This window comes from Pipistrellus kuhlii, unplaced genomic scaffold (genome assembly GCF_014108245.1).
Source record: "Pipistrellus kuhlii isolate mPipKuh1 unplaced genomic scaffold, mPipKuh1.p scaffold_m20_p_8, whole genome shotgun sequence".
In the NCBI taxonomy this organism is placed as follows: domain Eukaryota; kingdom Metazoa; phylum Chordata; class Mammalia; order Chiroptera; family Vespertilionidae; genus Pipistrellus; species Pipistrellus kuhlii.
This window is the reverse complement of record NW_023425584.1, coordinates 25,574,028-25,591,445: the sequence shown is the minus strand read 5'-3', so window position 1 is coordinate 25,591,445 and position 17,418 is coordinate 25,574,028. Positions and strand designations below refer to the sequence as shown.

The 17,418-nt window shown below is 49.0% G+C and overlaps 1 protein-coding gene and 1 long non-coding RNA gene across 9 annotated transcripts in view; one reads left to right on the top strand and one right to left on the bottom strand.

The window, feature by feature from the left end:
- The first annotated feature begins 471 nt into the window (after positions 1 to 471).
- On the top strand, positions 472 to 14,400 carry SLC4A9 (solute carrier family 4 member 9). Of its 8 annotated transcripts, none has more exons than XM_045576915.1 (22): positions 477 to 912; positions 1,252 to 1,412; positions 1,699 to 1,812; positions 2,219 to 2,274; positions 2,421 to 2,578; positions 2,832 to 2,919; positions 3,216 to 3,370; positions 3,580 to 3,699; positions 3,846 to 4,020; positions 4,186 to 4,319; positions 4,591 to 4,706; positions 5,575 to 5,633; positions 5,873 to 6,061; positions 6,167 to 6,280; positions 7,468 to 7,629; positions 7,755 to 7,933; positions 8,620 to 8,692; positions 10,071 to 10,139; positions 10,411 to 10,584; positions 11,178 to 11,333; positions 11,671 to 11,771; positions 12,135 to 13,430. In XM_045576915.1, exons 1-21 carry the CDS (start codon positions 632 to 634, stop codon positions 11,722 to 11,724), a joined length of 2,787 nt encoding a protein of 928 aa, XP_045432871.1. In that variant the 5' UTR covers positions 477 to 631; the 3' UTR covers positions 11,725 to 11,771; positions 12,135 to 13,430. The 8 variants fall into 8 exon arrangements, with proteins under 8 accessions (XP_045432875.1, XP_045432874.1, XP_045432871.1 ...); XM_045576913.1 differs by lacking the exon at positions 12,135 to 13,430 and adding an exon at positions 14,368 to 14,400 and having other exon boundaries at positions 479 to 912; positions 4,444 to 4,706; XM_045576916.1 differs by having other exon boundaries at positions 479 to 912; positions 4,444 to 4,706; positions 6,029 to 6,061.
- Positions 6,003 to 17,418, bottom strand: part of LOC118710984 — a 37,365-nt gene continuing 25,949 nt past the window's right edge. Inside the window, exons 2-3 of the long non-coding RNA XR_006740734.1 lie at positions 7,749 to 7,954; positions 6,003 to 6,117 (exon numbers count right to left, since the gene is read on the bottom strand). This is a non-coding gene — a long non-coding RNA (uncharacterized LOC118710984). The remainder of the gene's footprint in view (positions 6,118 to 7,748; positions 7,955 to 17,418) is intronic.

Here is a 17,418-nt window from a genome sequence, read left to right as displayed (position 1 = left end):
TCGCAGGGAAGACCTCAAGGACACAGTTAAATTGGAGCGTATCCAGGTGTTGTTTGACAAAAGAATGTGGGCGTATGGCTCTGACCCTTGCCAGAGCCTCAAGGTTGACCAGCTTCCTGGGCTCCTTGTCCACACCTCTCTGCTAGTGAAGGCCATGGGCAGCTTCCAACGCTTCCACTCTCCACCATTAGCCCACTTAATGCTGTTTCCTGTACCCTGCCCGGCTTCTATAGGCCCAGTTATTAGTTATCTGTTTGTCCTATTGAGTGCCCTCAGGGTGTGTTGGTGACAACCAAAACAGTCCTAAGTATTTGGTGTTTTTATTTGACACAAAATAGGGAGCAGCATAATCTGGCCCTGTCAATTCTCAGACCCAGGCCAACAATTCACTCCTATTTATTTACACAAAATACTGTGAGGTCAGACGTGACCCCACAAAAAATGCACACAATACTTTTGGCCCCAGCTAGGACATTTCTGGAGAGCCTGGGAGAGTTCAGGCGACCCTTGCAAACACTCGAAGGCCAGTCAGGGAAAGGGAAAGCAAGTAGGGGAGGAGGCAGTCCGGTTGGCTCTGGAGTCAGCAGGCCTTGCTCTGTTTGTGTTGTGTTGCTTGTGGGGTACATTATAAATGCAGCCAGTCCAGGGGCTCCTGGACCCAGAACCTCAGACTGCACTCACCCCAAAAGGCTGCGCAAGCCTCACCGAGATGAAGCTGCCAGGCCAGGAGGACTCTGAGGTCTACAGTGCTCATGAAAATGGGTCCACAGGAGAGCTGGACAGTGGCCCTGGCTCTGGCCCCAGCCCTGATGGCTCCTCAGACACTGAGGAATCCAAGGACCCGCTGCTCTTCATTCAGCTGAATGAGCTGCTGGGCTGGCCCCAGGCGCTGGAGTGGAGAGAGACAGGCAGGTGAGTGTAACCCAGGCCAGTTTGATGGGGTCCTCCCCCTTCTCAGCTGGGGCCTCCTCCCTAATCCCAGCTCTTCCTGGAGGGGGTATTCTTACCCCTAATTAGAAGTTCCTCTCTGCCCACATGTCAGGTCCCCACCCTCTCTGATGCTCTGCCTTCTCTGCAGTCTAGTTTTGAGTTCCCCAAGACCAAGATGAGAGGTGACTGTGAAAAGAGGGCCTACTCTGCACCACTGGGGTCACGTCTCCCTCGTGAATTTACCTTCCTTGGCTCTCCTGGGTCCCCATCTGGACCTGGAGAGGTGCCCCCAGTAACACTGTCCACCCTTCTCCACTGCAGGTGGGTGCTGTTTGAAGAGAAGCTGGAGATGGGTGGGGGCCGGTGGAGTGCCCCCCATGTGCCCACCCTGGCGCTGCCCAGCCTGCAGAAGCTCCGCAGCCTTCTCATGGAGGGCCTTGTCCTGCTGGACTGCCCAGCTCAGAGCCTCCTGGAGCTCGTGGGTACGCTGGGACCCTTTGTAGGGAGGACCTGGTAGCCATGCCACCTTTCCCCTAAGATTTCCCTCAAAAGTATTGGAATTTTCCAGGGCCCACCACACTCACCTTAGAAATTATCCATCCCTGTACAAGGAGGAGATGGAAAAGCAGAGTGAAGGAGAAGTTCCCTGGCTCCTCCATTCCCTGAGGAATTTCCTAGGAGGGAAAGTGACCTTGGCAGAGGGGACAGGGAAGTACTCGGGGCAGGGAGCTCTCAGGAAAAGGTTGGAGCTCCACTTCTGTTTCCCAGAGCAGGTGACCAGAGTGGAGTCGCTGAGCCCGGAGCTGAGAGGGCAGCTGCAGTCCCTGTTGCTGCAGAGACCCCAGCACCTCATCCAGACCACAAGCACCAGGCCCTGCTGGAGTAAGAGGCCCATCCCTGGCCCAGAACCAAAAATCCTAGGGTGGGAGAGTCCCAGATCCCCCTGCACCTTTCTGGACCAGGAGTGGCCTAGCCTCAGCTTACACCTGTACCCTCCACCCAGGACTCATGGGCAAGAGGGGAGAAGGGAGAGGCTAGAATAACAACCAGAGCTTTGTGAAAGGGTGTTCTTGGTAAGCACTGCGCAGAGAGCTTCTTGTTTAATATTTACAAGCACCTTTTCGGAAGCACCACAATAATGTCCATTTTCACGATGAGAAAACTGAAGCTCAGAGGGGGAAAGGATGGCTCATTTTCAGAGCTTGTCAGTGACCACGCTGGTTAGGAAGCCCCGGTGGGTCCCTTCCCAAAGCCAGTGCTCTAACTCCCTGCAAAACCTTTTTTAAAGGGTCTGCCCATCCAAGAGAGGCTTCCCGCGGTGAGGAAGCCCTCCTGAAGGAGCAGGTTTGCCGCCCTTCCTTGGGCAGGGCTGGGGCAGGGGGCAGGGATCAACAGGGGCCCACCCTCCACTGGACTCATCAGCCAATATCCTGCCAACATCCCCCTCCCCAAATAACCTCTCATCCTGTGTCTCCCTGGACCCCCATCAGCGTCAGAACTCCCTGAGACAGAAGCTGCCTCCAGGGGCTGAGGCCGGGGCTGTGCTGGCAGGAGAGCTGGGCTTCCTGGCACAGCCACTGGGGGCCTTTGTGCGGCTGCGGGATCCAGTGGTGCTGGGGCCCATTACTGAGGTGCCCCTCCCCAGCAGGTGAGGCTGCGGAGTGGGGGGTGAGGGATCCTGGAGCCCAGAGAAGGGCCGGTTACTGGGGAGGGGATTGCGAAATCTCTGGTCCAGATCTCTTGAGGTGTGCGGGGGATGGTGCTCAGGGGTCTGGGGAGGGGTTAGGGGTCAGGACAGCAAAGTGGGTGTGCACATAGGGACTGGTAGGGAGGTCAGAGGTCAGGACTGCCCTATGGCACAGCAGCCTCTAACCCTCTCTGGGGCTTGGTTCCTTCCTCAGATTTTTCTGCCTCCTCCTCGGTCCCCCAATGCTGGGAAGGAGCTACCATGAAATGGGCCGAGCGATGGCTGTCCTGCTCAGTGACCCGGTGAGCTGGGAAGGCCTGTGTGTGTGTGTATGTGTGTGTAGTCTTTATGGATTGAGTACAGCAATGAGGCAGACTGTGGCTTTGTGTGTGAGCACGAGGACTGAAGTTTCCTTGGCTACCACTGTAGTCCCCTTACCTGGCACAATAGGCACCCAGTAGATACTGAATGCATGCATTAATGGACGCATGTTTGAGTGACTAGTCGGCTTTGTGACCCGTGTGTCCAGCTTTGAGACTGTGGAAATGGACGTCAGAACTCAGATATGTATTTACTGCCACTCTGTGCCTGTCCCCAGCAATTCCAGTGGTCAGTTCGACAGGCCAGCAACCTTGATGCCCTTCTGGCAGCCCTGGATGCCTTCCTAGAGGAGGTGACAGTGCTCCCTCCAGGCCGGTGGGACCCAACAGCCCGGATTCCCCCGCCTAAATGTCTGCCCTCACAACACAAAAGGTATCTGGGGTAATCTCCCCAGTCTTGGGTCCAGTTCCACTGTTGAGAAGGGGAGGGGATTCCAGGAAAGGAACAGGGACTTACTTTTGAATTTGGAGTCTGCCCGCAGAGATACGAGCAGCCACCAGGGGGCAGGGCGCCATGAAGTTGGCTCCCAGTCTGCTGCTAGTCGGAGAACCTCAGTCACCTGGGGTTCCCCTTCCCTTCAGGCTCCCCTTGCAAATGCAGGAGGTCAAGGGCTCCTCTGCCCGGCGATATGGGTCTCCAGCTGAGGACAGGCACAGCCACGCGCCGCAGGCACCCAGCCCGGAGTTGCAGCGGATGGGCAGGTGAGGCGAGCTGGGGTAGGAGTAAGGATCCGTGTACGGGGAGGAGGAAGGAGTCCCAGGAACACAGAGGTGTGCTCACTGTGACAGGGGCTCAGGGCAGTAATGGGGCGTGGAAACCGGTATCACTGACGACCAGTGGGCGGGAGGCTGTTTGGGGGCCTTGTCCAGGACGTCCGGAGGAAGGCCCTGTGGTACCCCAGTGACTTCTTGGACGCCCTGCACCCTCAGTGCTTCTCAGCTGTGCTCTACATTTACCTGGCCACCATCACTAACGCCATCACTTTTGGGGGGCTGCTGGGAGAAGCCACCGATGGTGCTCAGGTGGGTAGAGATGTGGAAGGAGGACAGCACAAGCTTTGGTGTTCCTCCAGCCATGCCCTCATCCTTCCCTGGGACTATGGGTGGGTGAGGAGGCCCCTGGAAGCTTGGGTTCCTGTGTTGAGGACTCCAGGGTCCTAACTGACAAGGCCCTATGGTGGCTCCTAGGGGGTGCTGGAAAGTTTCCTGGGCACGGCGGTGGCAGGCGCTGCCTTCTGTCTGATGGCCGGCCAGCCCCTCACCATCCTCAGCAGCACGGGGCCAGTGCTGGTCTTTGAACGCCTGCTCTTCTCCTTCAGCAGGTGGGGCTCCCTCATCACTAGCCTGGTCCTGGCTGAGTCAGTAGGGGAGGGTGGAACTGTCTGGCTCTGGGTTAAGTGGGGAGCAGAATGGCCCACCAAGCCCTGCCTGTCTCCCACCCCTCAGAGATTACAGCCTGGACTACCTGCCCTTCCGCCTATGGGTGGGCATTTGGGTGGCCACCTTTTGCCTGGTGTTGGTGGCCACAGAGGCCAGTGTGCTGGTGCGCTACTTTACTCGATTCACCGAGGAAGGCTTCTGTGCCCTCATCAGCCTCATCTTCATCTACGACGCCGTGGGCAAAATGCTGAGTTTGACCCGTGCCTATCCCATCCAGAGGCCTGGCTCTCCCGCCTATGGCTGCTTCTGCCAGTACCCAGACCCTGGAGGTGGGTGAGGGAAACAGGGAGCTTGGCAAGACAAGGGATGATAAGGAGGGAGAAGGTGACTTCTTGCTGCCCCCCTCCCCGGCTACATTCAGCAAAATTCTGAGTACTTACCCAACTGCAGCACTCTCCCCACTATGATTCTAAATCAGGAGAAAATAAGACACAGAGCAGGCCCAATGCCATCTTTATTTCTGACAATGCTGACAGAAGCACATGGTTATATCTATGGGTGAATGAGCTTCCTAACGACAAAACCCAAATTAGGTAGACTTACCCACTTGGTCACGGCCACACTGGAAAAGGGACTGTCTTGCTCCAGAGGAGCAGTTGGATGCACGTGCAGGCAGCTTACTCCCAAGAGCCGGGGAGGAAAAGGTGGGGCAGGCATGCCCAGCTTTTAATCCCAAACTCACCAATCACATAAATGGCTGCTCTTCCCCTTGGACTGAGGGACTGACCTAGAGGAGAGAAGCTCAGGGTATTATACTTGCACATAGCCCTCCACAAGAAGGAAACAGCAGGACTGGCAAAGGGGTGTCCCCTCAAGAGTGCCAGCCCCTGCACCAGGCATGAATAAGACCAGTTCCGCCCCTGGTAGATTTGTATGCTCTTCCATTGAGCAAATATTTGATGGGCATCTGCTCTGGCCAGTCCTGTGCTGGGCACCAGAGATAAGAGATAAGTAGAGAATCTGAAGGAGCCAGGGCACAGGCAGTGTCCTGAGGAGCAGACATGGTAGCTTTTGGAGTCAGCAGACAGATGAGCCAGAGCTTTCTGGTTCTGCTGGACCCATGAGATTAGGCTCTGGAGGGGCTGGAGAAGGTCCCCAGGGGCAGGGCATACACCCAAATTCTTCTCTGCTTCCCAGGAAATGAGTCTCAGTGGACAAGGACAAAGCCAAAAGACAGAGACGACATCTTAAGCACGGTGAGACCTGTTCCTGGGAGGAAGAAGGCAGTGGTTCCTGGCTCTTTCCATCCCACAGGCTAGAGGAACCCTCACAGGTCACCGAGGCCCGGCCATTTGCTATGGCGGGGGAACCAGCTAGGAGGTTAGGCTAGAGCTGGGAGCCTCCTGTCCTGGGCCCTCGGAGTCTCACGGGGCATCAGCAGATGCTTGTGCTGCCTGCCGCCCATAACCTCACCTCTGACCACCACTCCATATAGGACCTGGGCCTGGTCAATGCGTCCCTGCTGCCCCCACCTGAGTGTGTCCGGCTGGGAGGCCGCCCTCGTGGCCCTGGCTGTCATACAGTTCCAGACATCGCCTTCTTCTCCCTCCTCCTCTTCCTTACCTCCTTCCTCTTTGCCATGGCCTTCAAGCATGTCAAGACAAGCCGCTTCTTCCCATCTGTGGTGAGTGTCAACTCTCTTTCTGTGGGAGAGGACTAGCTCTGGGCCTTGGGCCCTGCCTGTAAATGGGAAGGGGTGAACCTGACTGAGTGTCCACTGTGTGGCCAGGTGCGCAAGGTACTCAGCGACTTCTCCTCAGTCCTGGCCATCCTGCTGGGCTGTGGCCTTGATGCCTTCCTGGGCCTGGCCACGCCAAAGCTCACGGTGCCCAGAGAGTTCAAGGTGAGAGCTGGGAGAGGGGAAAACAGGGCCAGCAGACAGGACCTTGGAGGGGGAAGATGAATAAATTCTACATTCCACCTCCTCTAAGATCCTGTTTGCCCACTTGTCAAATAGAAATAGTAATAATAATGGCCTCACAGAGTTGTGAGGATGAATGAGATGCTGCTCCAGACACATAATAAGCACAGAATACTCAGGAGCTATTATTATAGTATGGAGTTAAGAGGATGGGTTCCTTCCAGGCAGTTGGCCTGGGTTTGAGTACCAGTTCTGCCACTTCTTAGCTGTGTGACCTTAGGCAAGTTAACCCACATTTCTGATCTTCAATTTATTCATTTATAAAATGGAAATAAATAACAATAGTTCCTACTTATAGGTGTCTGAGGTTTACAGACAATAGTGTAAAGCACTTATCACAATGCTGGGACTGACACATACCACGACCTCACTAAATGGTAGTTATTGTCATGGTTTCCCCTACCCTGGGCACATCCTACCCATTCCACTATCCCACACTGTCTCTTTTCACCCCGTGTTGCCTGCCCTGATCCAGTAAAGTTGGGGCTCCCTCTCTAGGCAAAACAGTGCACAGATCAGGGCTTAGCACCTTGGCACCTACACTTTGTGCGTTTGGAGACTGCCCTTCCAGCTTCCCCTAAGACAAGACAGCAGGGGGACTCCAACAGAGGCAGCCTCAGGGACTCAGAACCCAAGACAACATCTGGGGCCCTGGCCCTCACCCAGACGCTTATAATCAGAGCAGACGCAGGCACACCCAGCCCTGCCCCTGCCCCAGATCAAGGCAGGTCTGAGCCTGAGCTGCCCCACCCTGGATGCTGAGAGGGGGTGCCCAGGGAGGAGAGCTCTGTACACTAAGAAGTATGGGCAGGTCTAATCTACCCCCTCCTCCTCTTGCAAAGAGGGAGGGCCCAAGAGAACCAAAGTCTAGAGCCCCTGGCTCCAGCCCAACCCCCTAGCTGGTTCCCCTCTTCCTGCCCTCTTTTAAAATACTGGGATGCTTTGAACCAGCTGTGCACGCACACACACTGCTCCCATATAGCATCCAGGGCCTTGGTGGGGAGGGGCAGTGGTAAGGGAAATTGTGGAAGAATGCCAAGGCTGGAGTGTACAGGGGAGGTGCTCTTGGGAGACCCTCTCCGATATGTCCACGGAATGTCCTCCCGCAGCCCACACTACCTGGGCGTGACTGGCTGGTGTCACCTTTTGGAACCAACCCCTGGTGGCTGAGTGTGGCAGCCGCTCTGCCTGCCCTGCTGCTGTCTATTCTCATCTTCATGGACCAGCAGATCACAGCGGTCATTCTCAATCGTGCCGAATACAGACTGCGGGTGAGGCCTCCCAGGAGCACCCTAGACCCCTGCACCAAGGGACAGAAGCCCAGGGTGGGTTCCAGGCTTCCCCTCTCCCACCCCAGAGGGCTAGTTTCATCCCAGTTCCCCACCATTACCTGCAGAAGGGAGCTGGCTTCCACCTGGACCTCTTCTGTGTGGCTTTGCTGATGCTGCTCACTTCAGTGCTTGGGCTCCCCTGGTATGTCTCAGCCACTGTCATCTCCCTGGCCCACATGGACAGTCTTCGGAGAGAGAGCAGAGCCTGTGCTCTGGGGGAGCCCCCCAGCTTCCTGGGCATCAGGTGAGGCCAGGATTCAGGAGGCTGGAATGAGAGGTGGGTAGCAGGGGACAAGGCAGTTATTTGGGCAGCTTAAATTCTAAGCTAGTAACTCCAGAGGGCTCTCTCACTGCCCCATGATCATTGCAGTGGGGTGAATGGGGAGGGGTGAATGGGCTCTGAGATGGGTGTGTCAGATCTTCCCTCTCCTCCTTCAGCCATGGGACTGGGAGGGCCCTCAAGAGGAGCGTCATTGAAGTAAGCGGGGAGGCAGTCAGGGCTGAGCAAGGGAGAGGTGCCACCTAATAAACCCGCTCAATGTGGAGGCACCGCATTGATGTTATAAGGTAAAACACCACAAAAACAATTTTGTAACTGCTGGAAACACAATCTGTCCAAAGTCTGTGAAATTGACTTTGTAAACTGAAATGAAAGTCTTTGTGGCTGTGTAAAAATTGCTAATTTTTCAACAAAACAAAAAAAGAAAGAAAGAGCAACTATGAGCTTCAACTGATGGAGAGGCCCGAGGCCCCCACTCTGCAGTGCCCTGCCCCTTCCTCTCCAGTTTTTCACACCAAGCTAAGGTGATAGTTGGAGGATCCCTCCATTTCCCTCCTCCCAGGGTCTATAGTGATGTCTGGCTTGGGTCTCCAGCCCGGGCACCCCAGGGGCTCCCCCAGACCCTGGCTAACTCTGCCCTCCCCCCACAGGGAGCAGAGGCTGACAGGCCTGGTGGTGTTCATCCTTACAGGAATCTCCATCTTCCTGGCACCTATACTCAAGGTACATTTGTTAGGCAGGCTGGCGTCAGGGGCAGGGTAGTGATAATAAACACAAGAACTGACATTTGCTGAACACTTAGCGCATGTTTCTCCATACCTGGCCTCATTCAATCCTCACATTAGCCCTGAGATGCATGTGCCCTTTACAAATGAGAAACTACGGTAGTTTCTAAGAATCTGAGAACCCAAACTCTTACCAAGTAGGCTTTCTACCCAGTGTACAGGGTGTAGGAATGCCCGAAAACCCCCTGCCCCCCCCCCCCCACACACACAAAGGCCAAGCACTGCCCTTGCTCCAGCCTCCCAACAAGCCTTAGATTCAGAGTATGATCATCATACCTCACAAAAACTTTGAGGCAAAAGCACTTCACTTCTTCCTCATCAGAACCATATTATTTAAAGAACACCTCTGTGTGCAAGGCTCTGCTAGGCACCTGGGAGAAGGCGGGGAGAGGAGAGAATTGAAAAGGAATGTAGAACCAAGCACCTGTCAGCAACACCCACTCACAAACAAAAGTTAACGAGTAATAGCAGGAAGGTTCAACAAGCCAAGACAGCAAAGCAGCCAAGAGGGTGTGGAGGCTGGCCCACAGAGTCACTGGCAGGCCCACAAGAGGTTAGGGAAGGGAAAGGTCACCGAGGCTGGGTGAGAGTGGAGTAGTTGAAAGAACCAGAAGGACCAGACCAGCAGCTTACTAACCAGGTGACTCTCATTCAGCAGCTATTTACTGAGCATAAACCATATGTCAAGCACAGTCTCAGGACTGAAGATATTGTGGTGATCAAAAGAGATCAGCCAATCCTTGCAGTCTGGTGAGAGGAGACGTGAAAAACAACAACAACAAAACAGGATAATTTCAGATAGCGATCACTTCTATGAGAAGTAAAAGAGAATAAGGTGATTTCGAGCCAGGGCTCTACTTTAAATGACCAGGGAAGACCTTTCTGGTGGGTCATGACTAGTGAGAAGGAATTCAGGACATTTTAGGTGAAGGAAAATAGCAAAGCAAAGGGCCTTGCAAGGGGTAGAAATAAATGTGAGCATGTTGAGGGAAGGAAAGGACGTCAGTGTAAGCAGGAACAGAGAAAGCAGAGAGGAAAGTGATGGATAAGAGTGGGGAGTCAGCTAGATAAGGGGTAAGTTACCAAGTCTCTCTGAAACCCAATTTTCCCATCTGTAAAATGGAGACAATTCCAGAATTTACCTCATCTGACGTACGTGAAGATTCAATGAAAGCAGGCACGCAAAGTGGGAAAGGAAGAGATAAACCTGGGTAGGCTTAGATGCTGGTGCTAGAGGCTGGGGTGGGAGCCTAAGGGGACACCTGGGTGCTGGCAGAGGTCAACTCCTTTGCTGGCTCTCCATTTCTTTCTACCAGTTCATCCCAATGCCTGTGCTCTATGGCATCTTCCTATACATGGGGGTGGCGGCAATTAGCAGCATCCAGGTGAGCCCATTAAAATCGCCAGGAAACCCCACTCCTCCTTTCCTTTCCTACTGGTACTTCTTGCCTGTACTTTCCAATCTCCCCTCTTCCCCCCCCAACCCCCCGGCCTCTTTTCCTGTTTCTTCTGGGCAGAGGGATTCCGCTGCCATGCCCTGGGTGAGGAGGGGGCCAAGGGAGTCTTCTGACTGCCCCAGTGCTGAGCTTTACTGGCTAACAGTGACACTCTCCAGGCTACCTAAACACTCTGCTCTCTCTCCTCTTGTTCCCCCAGTTTACCAAGAGGGTGCAGCTATTATTGATGCCAGCAAAGCACCAGCCAGACCTCCTGCTTTTGAGGCATGTGCCTCTGAGCAGGGTCCACCTCTTCACAGCCATCCAGCTTGCCTGCCTGGGTCTGCTCTGGATAGTCAAGTCTACACCTGCAGCCATCATCTTTCCCATCATGGTGACTCAGGGTTGGGCGGCATCCTGGGGGGTTCCTGAGAGACTCTGAGCCTGGGAGGGCGTGGCCAAGGCTTCCATAAGAGGAAGACTCTTCCCTCTTTCCTTTTCCCCTGACCATGCCTGATTGATTGAAAATCCTAGGACAAATAAAGACGGCTGAGGGATGCCAATAGATGGGCTAGTCCTGGGATCCCTGATTCAACTCCTTTTCCAACCTCTTTGGGCTTATCAACCACAGGGAGGGATAGAAAGCCCAGAAAAATCCTGAGGCCCTGGGAAAGGAAATGCTATTGCTTTTGTTACATGGTGAGGTGATAAAATAGGCAGTTCTGGCCTTGCTACTCACTGAGGAAGTTAAGAGCCACGGTCTTTGCAGTAGGACCAATCTGATTACAAGTTTCTAAACTTTCAGGGCTCAGTTTCCTTCTCTGCACAATGGCAGAGCAATTATTATATCTACTCCTAGGAATGTCTTAGCTTTCTGTGAAACAATACACAATGCTGAGCACATTGGAAATGCTGAATAACTGTTACTGTTGTTCATGTTCCTCCTGTTGTTGCTGACAGCGCTGAGTTTTGTTTGTATCCCTGCAGTTGCTGGGCCTGGTGGGGGTCCGAAAGGCACTGGAGTGGGTCTTCTCACCACAAGAACTTCTCTGGCTTGATGAGCTGATGCCAGAGAAGGAAAGGAGCACCCCAGAGAAGGGGCTGGAGCCAGAGTACTCGTTCAGTGGAAGTGACAGTGAAGATGTGAGCTCCAGGATGGGCCCTCTCAGGAGAAGGGAACAGGGGTGGGGGAAGCACTGTCGTCCAGGATTGTCCCTAAAGTCTAATATCTGGTCAATACAGTCACCCCCCTTAGCTCTGTATTGACATAGGCACATTGAAGAGGTGAGGGAAATCTTCCCTCTTAAGGCAGGACCCTGGTTTATAAGCCCATGAGGATGGAAAGGGCAGGGGATACAACCCTGATCTTTTTGTTTGTCTCATTGTGGGTTTATATCCTTTCACTCTCAGGGTCCCTTTCTTTCTGTTGTCTCTGTCTATTTGTTTATTCCCAACTCATATTGCGATCTCTGTTCCACAGTCAGAGCTGATGTATCAACCAAAGGCTCCGGAAATCAACATTTCTGTGAATTAGCTGGAGTAGAAATCTGTGAGTGGAGACTCCAGGAAACTGAGCACGAGGTGAGGTTGTGAGGGAAGTCCCCTTGGTGTCGAGAATCAGAATGGGGGTGGGAAAGAGAGCTCAGACCTAAGAAACCTCCAGTGTGTTGACTAGCCTGTATTCTCTACATGCTCCAATCTCTCATGAACCCCAGAGTCCAGAAGTGCATAGAGGGAAGAAAAAAAAAAAAAAAATGAGGTTACCTGGGCTTGGCTCCCTGGGGCCACTAAAGTGTGGCCAGTAGAGGGAGCTCAAGCTCACACAAAACTGGATGTGGAGTTGGGAGGTGGGGAAGGGAGGGGTGCAATGTCAGAAGAATGGAGAGGAGAGGGGAGGAGAAAAGGGAGGATAAATTTCCCTGAAACTTTCCTTTGCTTTTGGAGGCTCTTTCCTAGGCTGCTGAGAACCACACTCCAGACAAGTGGAAGGATTCTATCACTTGCCCTCTCTGCCAGTCCTTCATTATATTCACTCATTATCAAAACATTTTCTGCCCTGGCCAGGTAGCTCAATTGGTTACAGCAGCATCCCAATATGCAAAGGTTGCAGGTTTGCTATCTGGTCAAGGCATACATATGAAGCAACCAACGAATGAATAAACAAGTAGAACAATAAATCTCTCTCTCAAGTCAAATTGAAAACAAACAAAACAAAACACAACACACTCCACATTTTCTGAGTACCCTTGGAATATCTAGGTACTAGAGATACAGTATAACTGTATAATCATGGTCCCTGACCTCAGGAAGTTAAAATTCCAGAGGGAAAGACAAACAGGTAACTGTTAGAGTGGGACAGTGCTGGGTAAGGGAAAGCACAGTGGGGGGAGAGGGGGAGGGTGTGAGCAGAGGCCTTTAAGTCCTTGGAGGAAGTAAAGGTGGGGTTGTGGGAGTTGGGGAAGGCTTCTAAGAGGGAGTGGTCTATAATTTGAAATCTGAAAAATGAATAGAAGCTAGCCAGGACAAGCTGATGGCACAACATGTGCAAAGCCTGGAATACCCCCTGCCTCTCCCCATAAGCTGAACTCTATTTTGGGCCAAAGAACACCCTCCTTTCCATGCCTGTCAGAGCCCAAGAGCCTACCTACCCCTTGCAATGGAAATTCTGGGGTTCCAGAGAAATTTAATGACTGGCCCAGAATAAGATCTCCTGGGCTTTTCTTATGCCCTGTCAAGGCTTTGCTCTGTTCTTTGCCCCTACTCTGTCCTGAACACTTGCTCTGACCCCACCACGTCCTCTCAGTTCACAGGTGTTTACTCAGGAAGTCAGGATATTGTTGGCCTTTGGCTTAACTGTCAGAGGCTCAGTCAGTTGGGAACCTGGAACAATGGGTCAAGACTGGAAGGCAGCTGGCCAAGACCTCAGTCACCTTCCTGAGCTGGGGTGGAGAGTGTCAGGAACAAGCAGGTTTGCTTTGTGGTTAGGAGAGGCTGGTAAGCTGGAGGACCTGACCAGGCCCCATTCACACTCAACCCCATTAAAGGGACCTGAGTGCAGAAGCCCTTCCCATTTCGAACTTCCTGTCCTCACAGATTCTCTTTTATAGAATTGGTGGGTTGTCAGGGAATTCTTGAAAAAAGAGAAACAAAGTCCCTCTAAATTGAGTATTCCTCCTTCTATTTAAAACAGATTTTTTTCACATATAAAAACAATGTTCTCACCCAGCCTGCATGGCTCAGTGGTTGAGCCTCAACTTATGAATCAGGAAGTCACAGTTCGATTCTCGGTCAGGGCAATGCCCAGGTTGCTGGCTCAATCCCCAGTGTGGGGTGTATAGGAGGCAGCCGATCAATTATTCTCTTTCATCATTGATGTTTCTATCTCTCTTTCCCTCTCTGAAATCAATAAAAATATATTTTAAAAAAAAATAATGTTCTTGCCCAACCAGTATAACTCAGCAGTTGAGTGTCTACTCATGAACTAAGAATTCACTGGTTTGATTCCCGGTCAGGGCACATGCCTAGGTTGCAGCTTGATTCCCAGTAGAGGATGTGCAGGGGCAGCCAATAGATGATGTTTCTATCTCTATCCCTATCCCTTCCTCTCTATCCAAAATCAATAAAAACACAATGTTATTTTTTTTAACCACAAAAGTAAATGAGATTACTAAAGAAATATTGAAATACTACAGAACTGTATAATTTTGAAATGGAAACCATTCTAGAGATAACCAGTGTTCACACTTTAGTGTATATTGTTCAAATTTATTTCAATGGACACATTACTATTTTTATTAAAATGAGATTACACTGTTGAGTTCCTTAACATGCTTGTTACTGAATATGCATTGGATATTTTTCCCATGTCACATATATATATGTGTATATATATATATATATATATATATATATATATATATATATATATCATTCTTTTTTAGTTATCTGTATAGGATAATAACCTTTAAATTAAAAAAGATATCACATATACAAGAGTATGTATATACATATATGTATATCATATACATAAAAGAGTATATATATTATCTAGATAAATATTTTTGGCAAATTCAAGAATTTCTCCAGAGTATATACCTAGGTATGAATCTAAAGAGGAATGATAAAAAAGCACCCCTCTGTATCCAACACTCATATTATAAAATAGGATTATTTCTAGCCCTACAGAAGCCCCTCTGTTCCTCACAGATTCCATCCCCAATTCCAGGTAAACACTATCTAAATTTTATGGTAATTATTTTCTTGCTTTTCTTTAGAGTTACAAATTCATGTATATATTTTTATTAAAATATGTTTTTATTGATTGTAGAGAGACAGCAAGGGAGAGGGAAAGAGAGATAAACATCAATGTGAGAAACATCAATCGGGACAATACTCAACCAACTGATAGCCACACTGGCCAGGGCTACATTTATGTATTTCTGTGCATTTATTTTTTAAATGTTATATAAATGGAATGATAGTATATGAATTCTTTTGTGACTGCTTCTTTCACGCAACATTGTTTTGTGAACCAAACATGTGGATGTAGGCAGCTATAGTTTATTTCCATTGCTGTGTTGTATGATTCTACCACAGTTCAATTACCCATTTTTTTCTATTGACTCATTGGTGAAACCATCTGAACCTGATACTTGCTTTGTGGGAGTTTAAGCTGATTTAAATTCTTTGACAGTTATGGGATTTAAAAAAAAAAAATTGTGTGTGTGTGTGTGTGTGTGTGTGTGTTAATGTACATTTGAGGATATTTCCCCATTGATTTTTAGGGAGAGTAGAAGAGAGAGGGAAAAACAGAGAGAAACATTGATGTGAGAGAAACACTGATTGGTTGCCTCCTGCATGATCCCTGACCAGGGCCTGGGCCAGGGAGGAGCCTGCAACCCAACCACGGTATGTGCTCTTAATGGAATTGAACCCAGGACCCTTTGGTCCGCAGGCCAATGCTCTATCCACTGAGCCAAACCAGCTAGGGTGGATTTTTTTTTTTTAATTAAAGACATTATTTTTCTTAGAGCAGTTTTAGGTTCAAGTTATAGGATTCTCAGGATCTTTATTTCTTTTTAGCCAGTTTTGGTAAATTGTATTTTTCTAGAAATCTATTCATTTCATTTTTTATATTTATGACATAAAGTTATATTATTTATCTAGTTAATCTAGTTAGTCCACTTAGCTATTTAGATATGGTTCCCTTATCATTCTTTTTTTTAAAAATTTTAAATATATTTTATTGATTTTGTACAGAGAGGAAGGGAGAGAGATAGAGAGCTAGAAACATCGATGAGAGAGAGTCATCGATCAGCCGCCTCTTGCACACCCCCTACTGGGGATATGCCCGCAACCAAGGTACATGCCCTTGACCGGAATCAAACCCAGGACCTTTCAGTCCCCAAGCCGACGCTCTATCCATTGAGCCAAACCGGTCTCGGCCCTTATCATTCTTAATATTGTACATTCTCTTTCTTGTTCTTGGTTACTGTTGGTAGAAGTCAATCTATTTCACTAGTAGTTTCAAATAGCTAACTTCTGGCTTTGTTGATCTTCTCTAATTAATATTTTTCTACTTTATTAATTTCTGCTCTTTAGTAATCCTTATAATTTTTCTTTAGGTTTATTCTGTTTTTCCAACATCTTAGCTCACTATTTTGAGCCTCAGTTATTTCCTAAATCTATAGCAGTAAACAATACTGCTATAGATTTCCTTCAAAATACTCCTTTATCAGCATCCCATATTTTGATACAGTATTCTCATTGCCATTTCTAAGTATTTTCTAATTTTTACATTATTTTCTCTTTGACCCAAAAGTTAAGTGCATTTCTAAAAATTCCAAAGATATGTTTTCTCCCTTAGTTACCTTTTTTGTAACTGATTTCTAACTTAATTGCATTTATTTTATTTTATTAATATATTTTATTGATTTTTTTTTGCCCCCCTCCTTCCCTCCCACACATCCCCTCCCTCCCCAGAGTTTTGTGTCCATTGGTTGTACTTATATGCAAGTATAAAAGTCCTTTAGTTGATCTATTATCTCTCCCAGATCTTCCTCCCCTCCCTGCTGTAATTTGACAGTCTACTTGTTGATATACTGTCTCTATTTCTATCTTTTGGTTCATCAGTTTATAATGTTCTTTATCATCCACAAATGAGTGAGGTCATGTGGTGTTTCTCTTTCATTGATTGGCTTATTTCACTCAGCATGATGTTCTCCAATTCCATCCAGGTTGCTGCAAATGATGAAAATTCCTTCTTTTTTATGGCAGCATAGTATTCCATTGTGTAGATGTACCATAGTTTTTGGATCCAATCATCTGCTGACGGGCACCTAGGCTGTTTCCAAATTCTGGCTATTGTAGATTGTGCTGCTATGAACATAGGGGTGCATATATCCTTTCTGATTGGTGTTTCTAGTTTCTTGGGATATATTCCTAGAAGTGGGATTAGTGGGTCAAATGGGAGTTCCATTTTCAGTTTTTTGAGGAAACTCCACACTGTTCTCCACAGTGGTTGCACCAGTCTGCATTCCCACCAGCAGTGCACGAGGATTCCTTTTTCTTCGCAACCTCGCCAACACTTGTCGTTTGTTGACTTGTTGATGTTGGCCATTCTGACAGGTGTGAGATGGTACCGCATTGTTGTTTTGATTTGCATTTCTCGGACAATTAGTGACTTTGAGCATGTTTTCATGTGCCTTTTGGCCTTCCGTCTTCTTTTGAAAATGTTCTATTTAGGTCCATTGCCCATTTTTTAATTGGATTATTCATCTTCCTTTTATTTAGTTGTATAAGCTGTTTGTAGATGTTGGAGATTAAACCTTTATCAGTGGTATCATTTGCAAATATGTTCTCCCACACAGTGGGCTTTCTTGTTGTTTTGTTGATGGTTTCTTTTGCTATAAAAAAGCTTTTTATTTTGATGTAGTCCCATTTGTTTATTTTCTCTTTAGCTTCCATTGCCCTAGGGGTAGTATCAGTGAAGAAGTTCTTTTGGCATACGTCTGAGATTTTGCTGCCTGTGGATGCTTCTAGTATTTTTATGGTTTCCCATCTGATGTTTAAGTCCTGTATCCATTTTGAGTTTATTTTTGTGAATGGTGTAAGTTGGTGATCTAGTTTCATTCTTTTGCAAGTGTCTGTCCAATTTTCCCAACACCATTTTGATTTCTAACTTAATTGCATTTAAAGATTTGTGGAGCTAACTTTATTATTTCACATG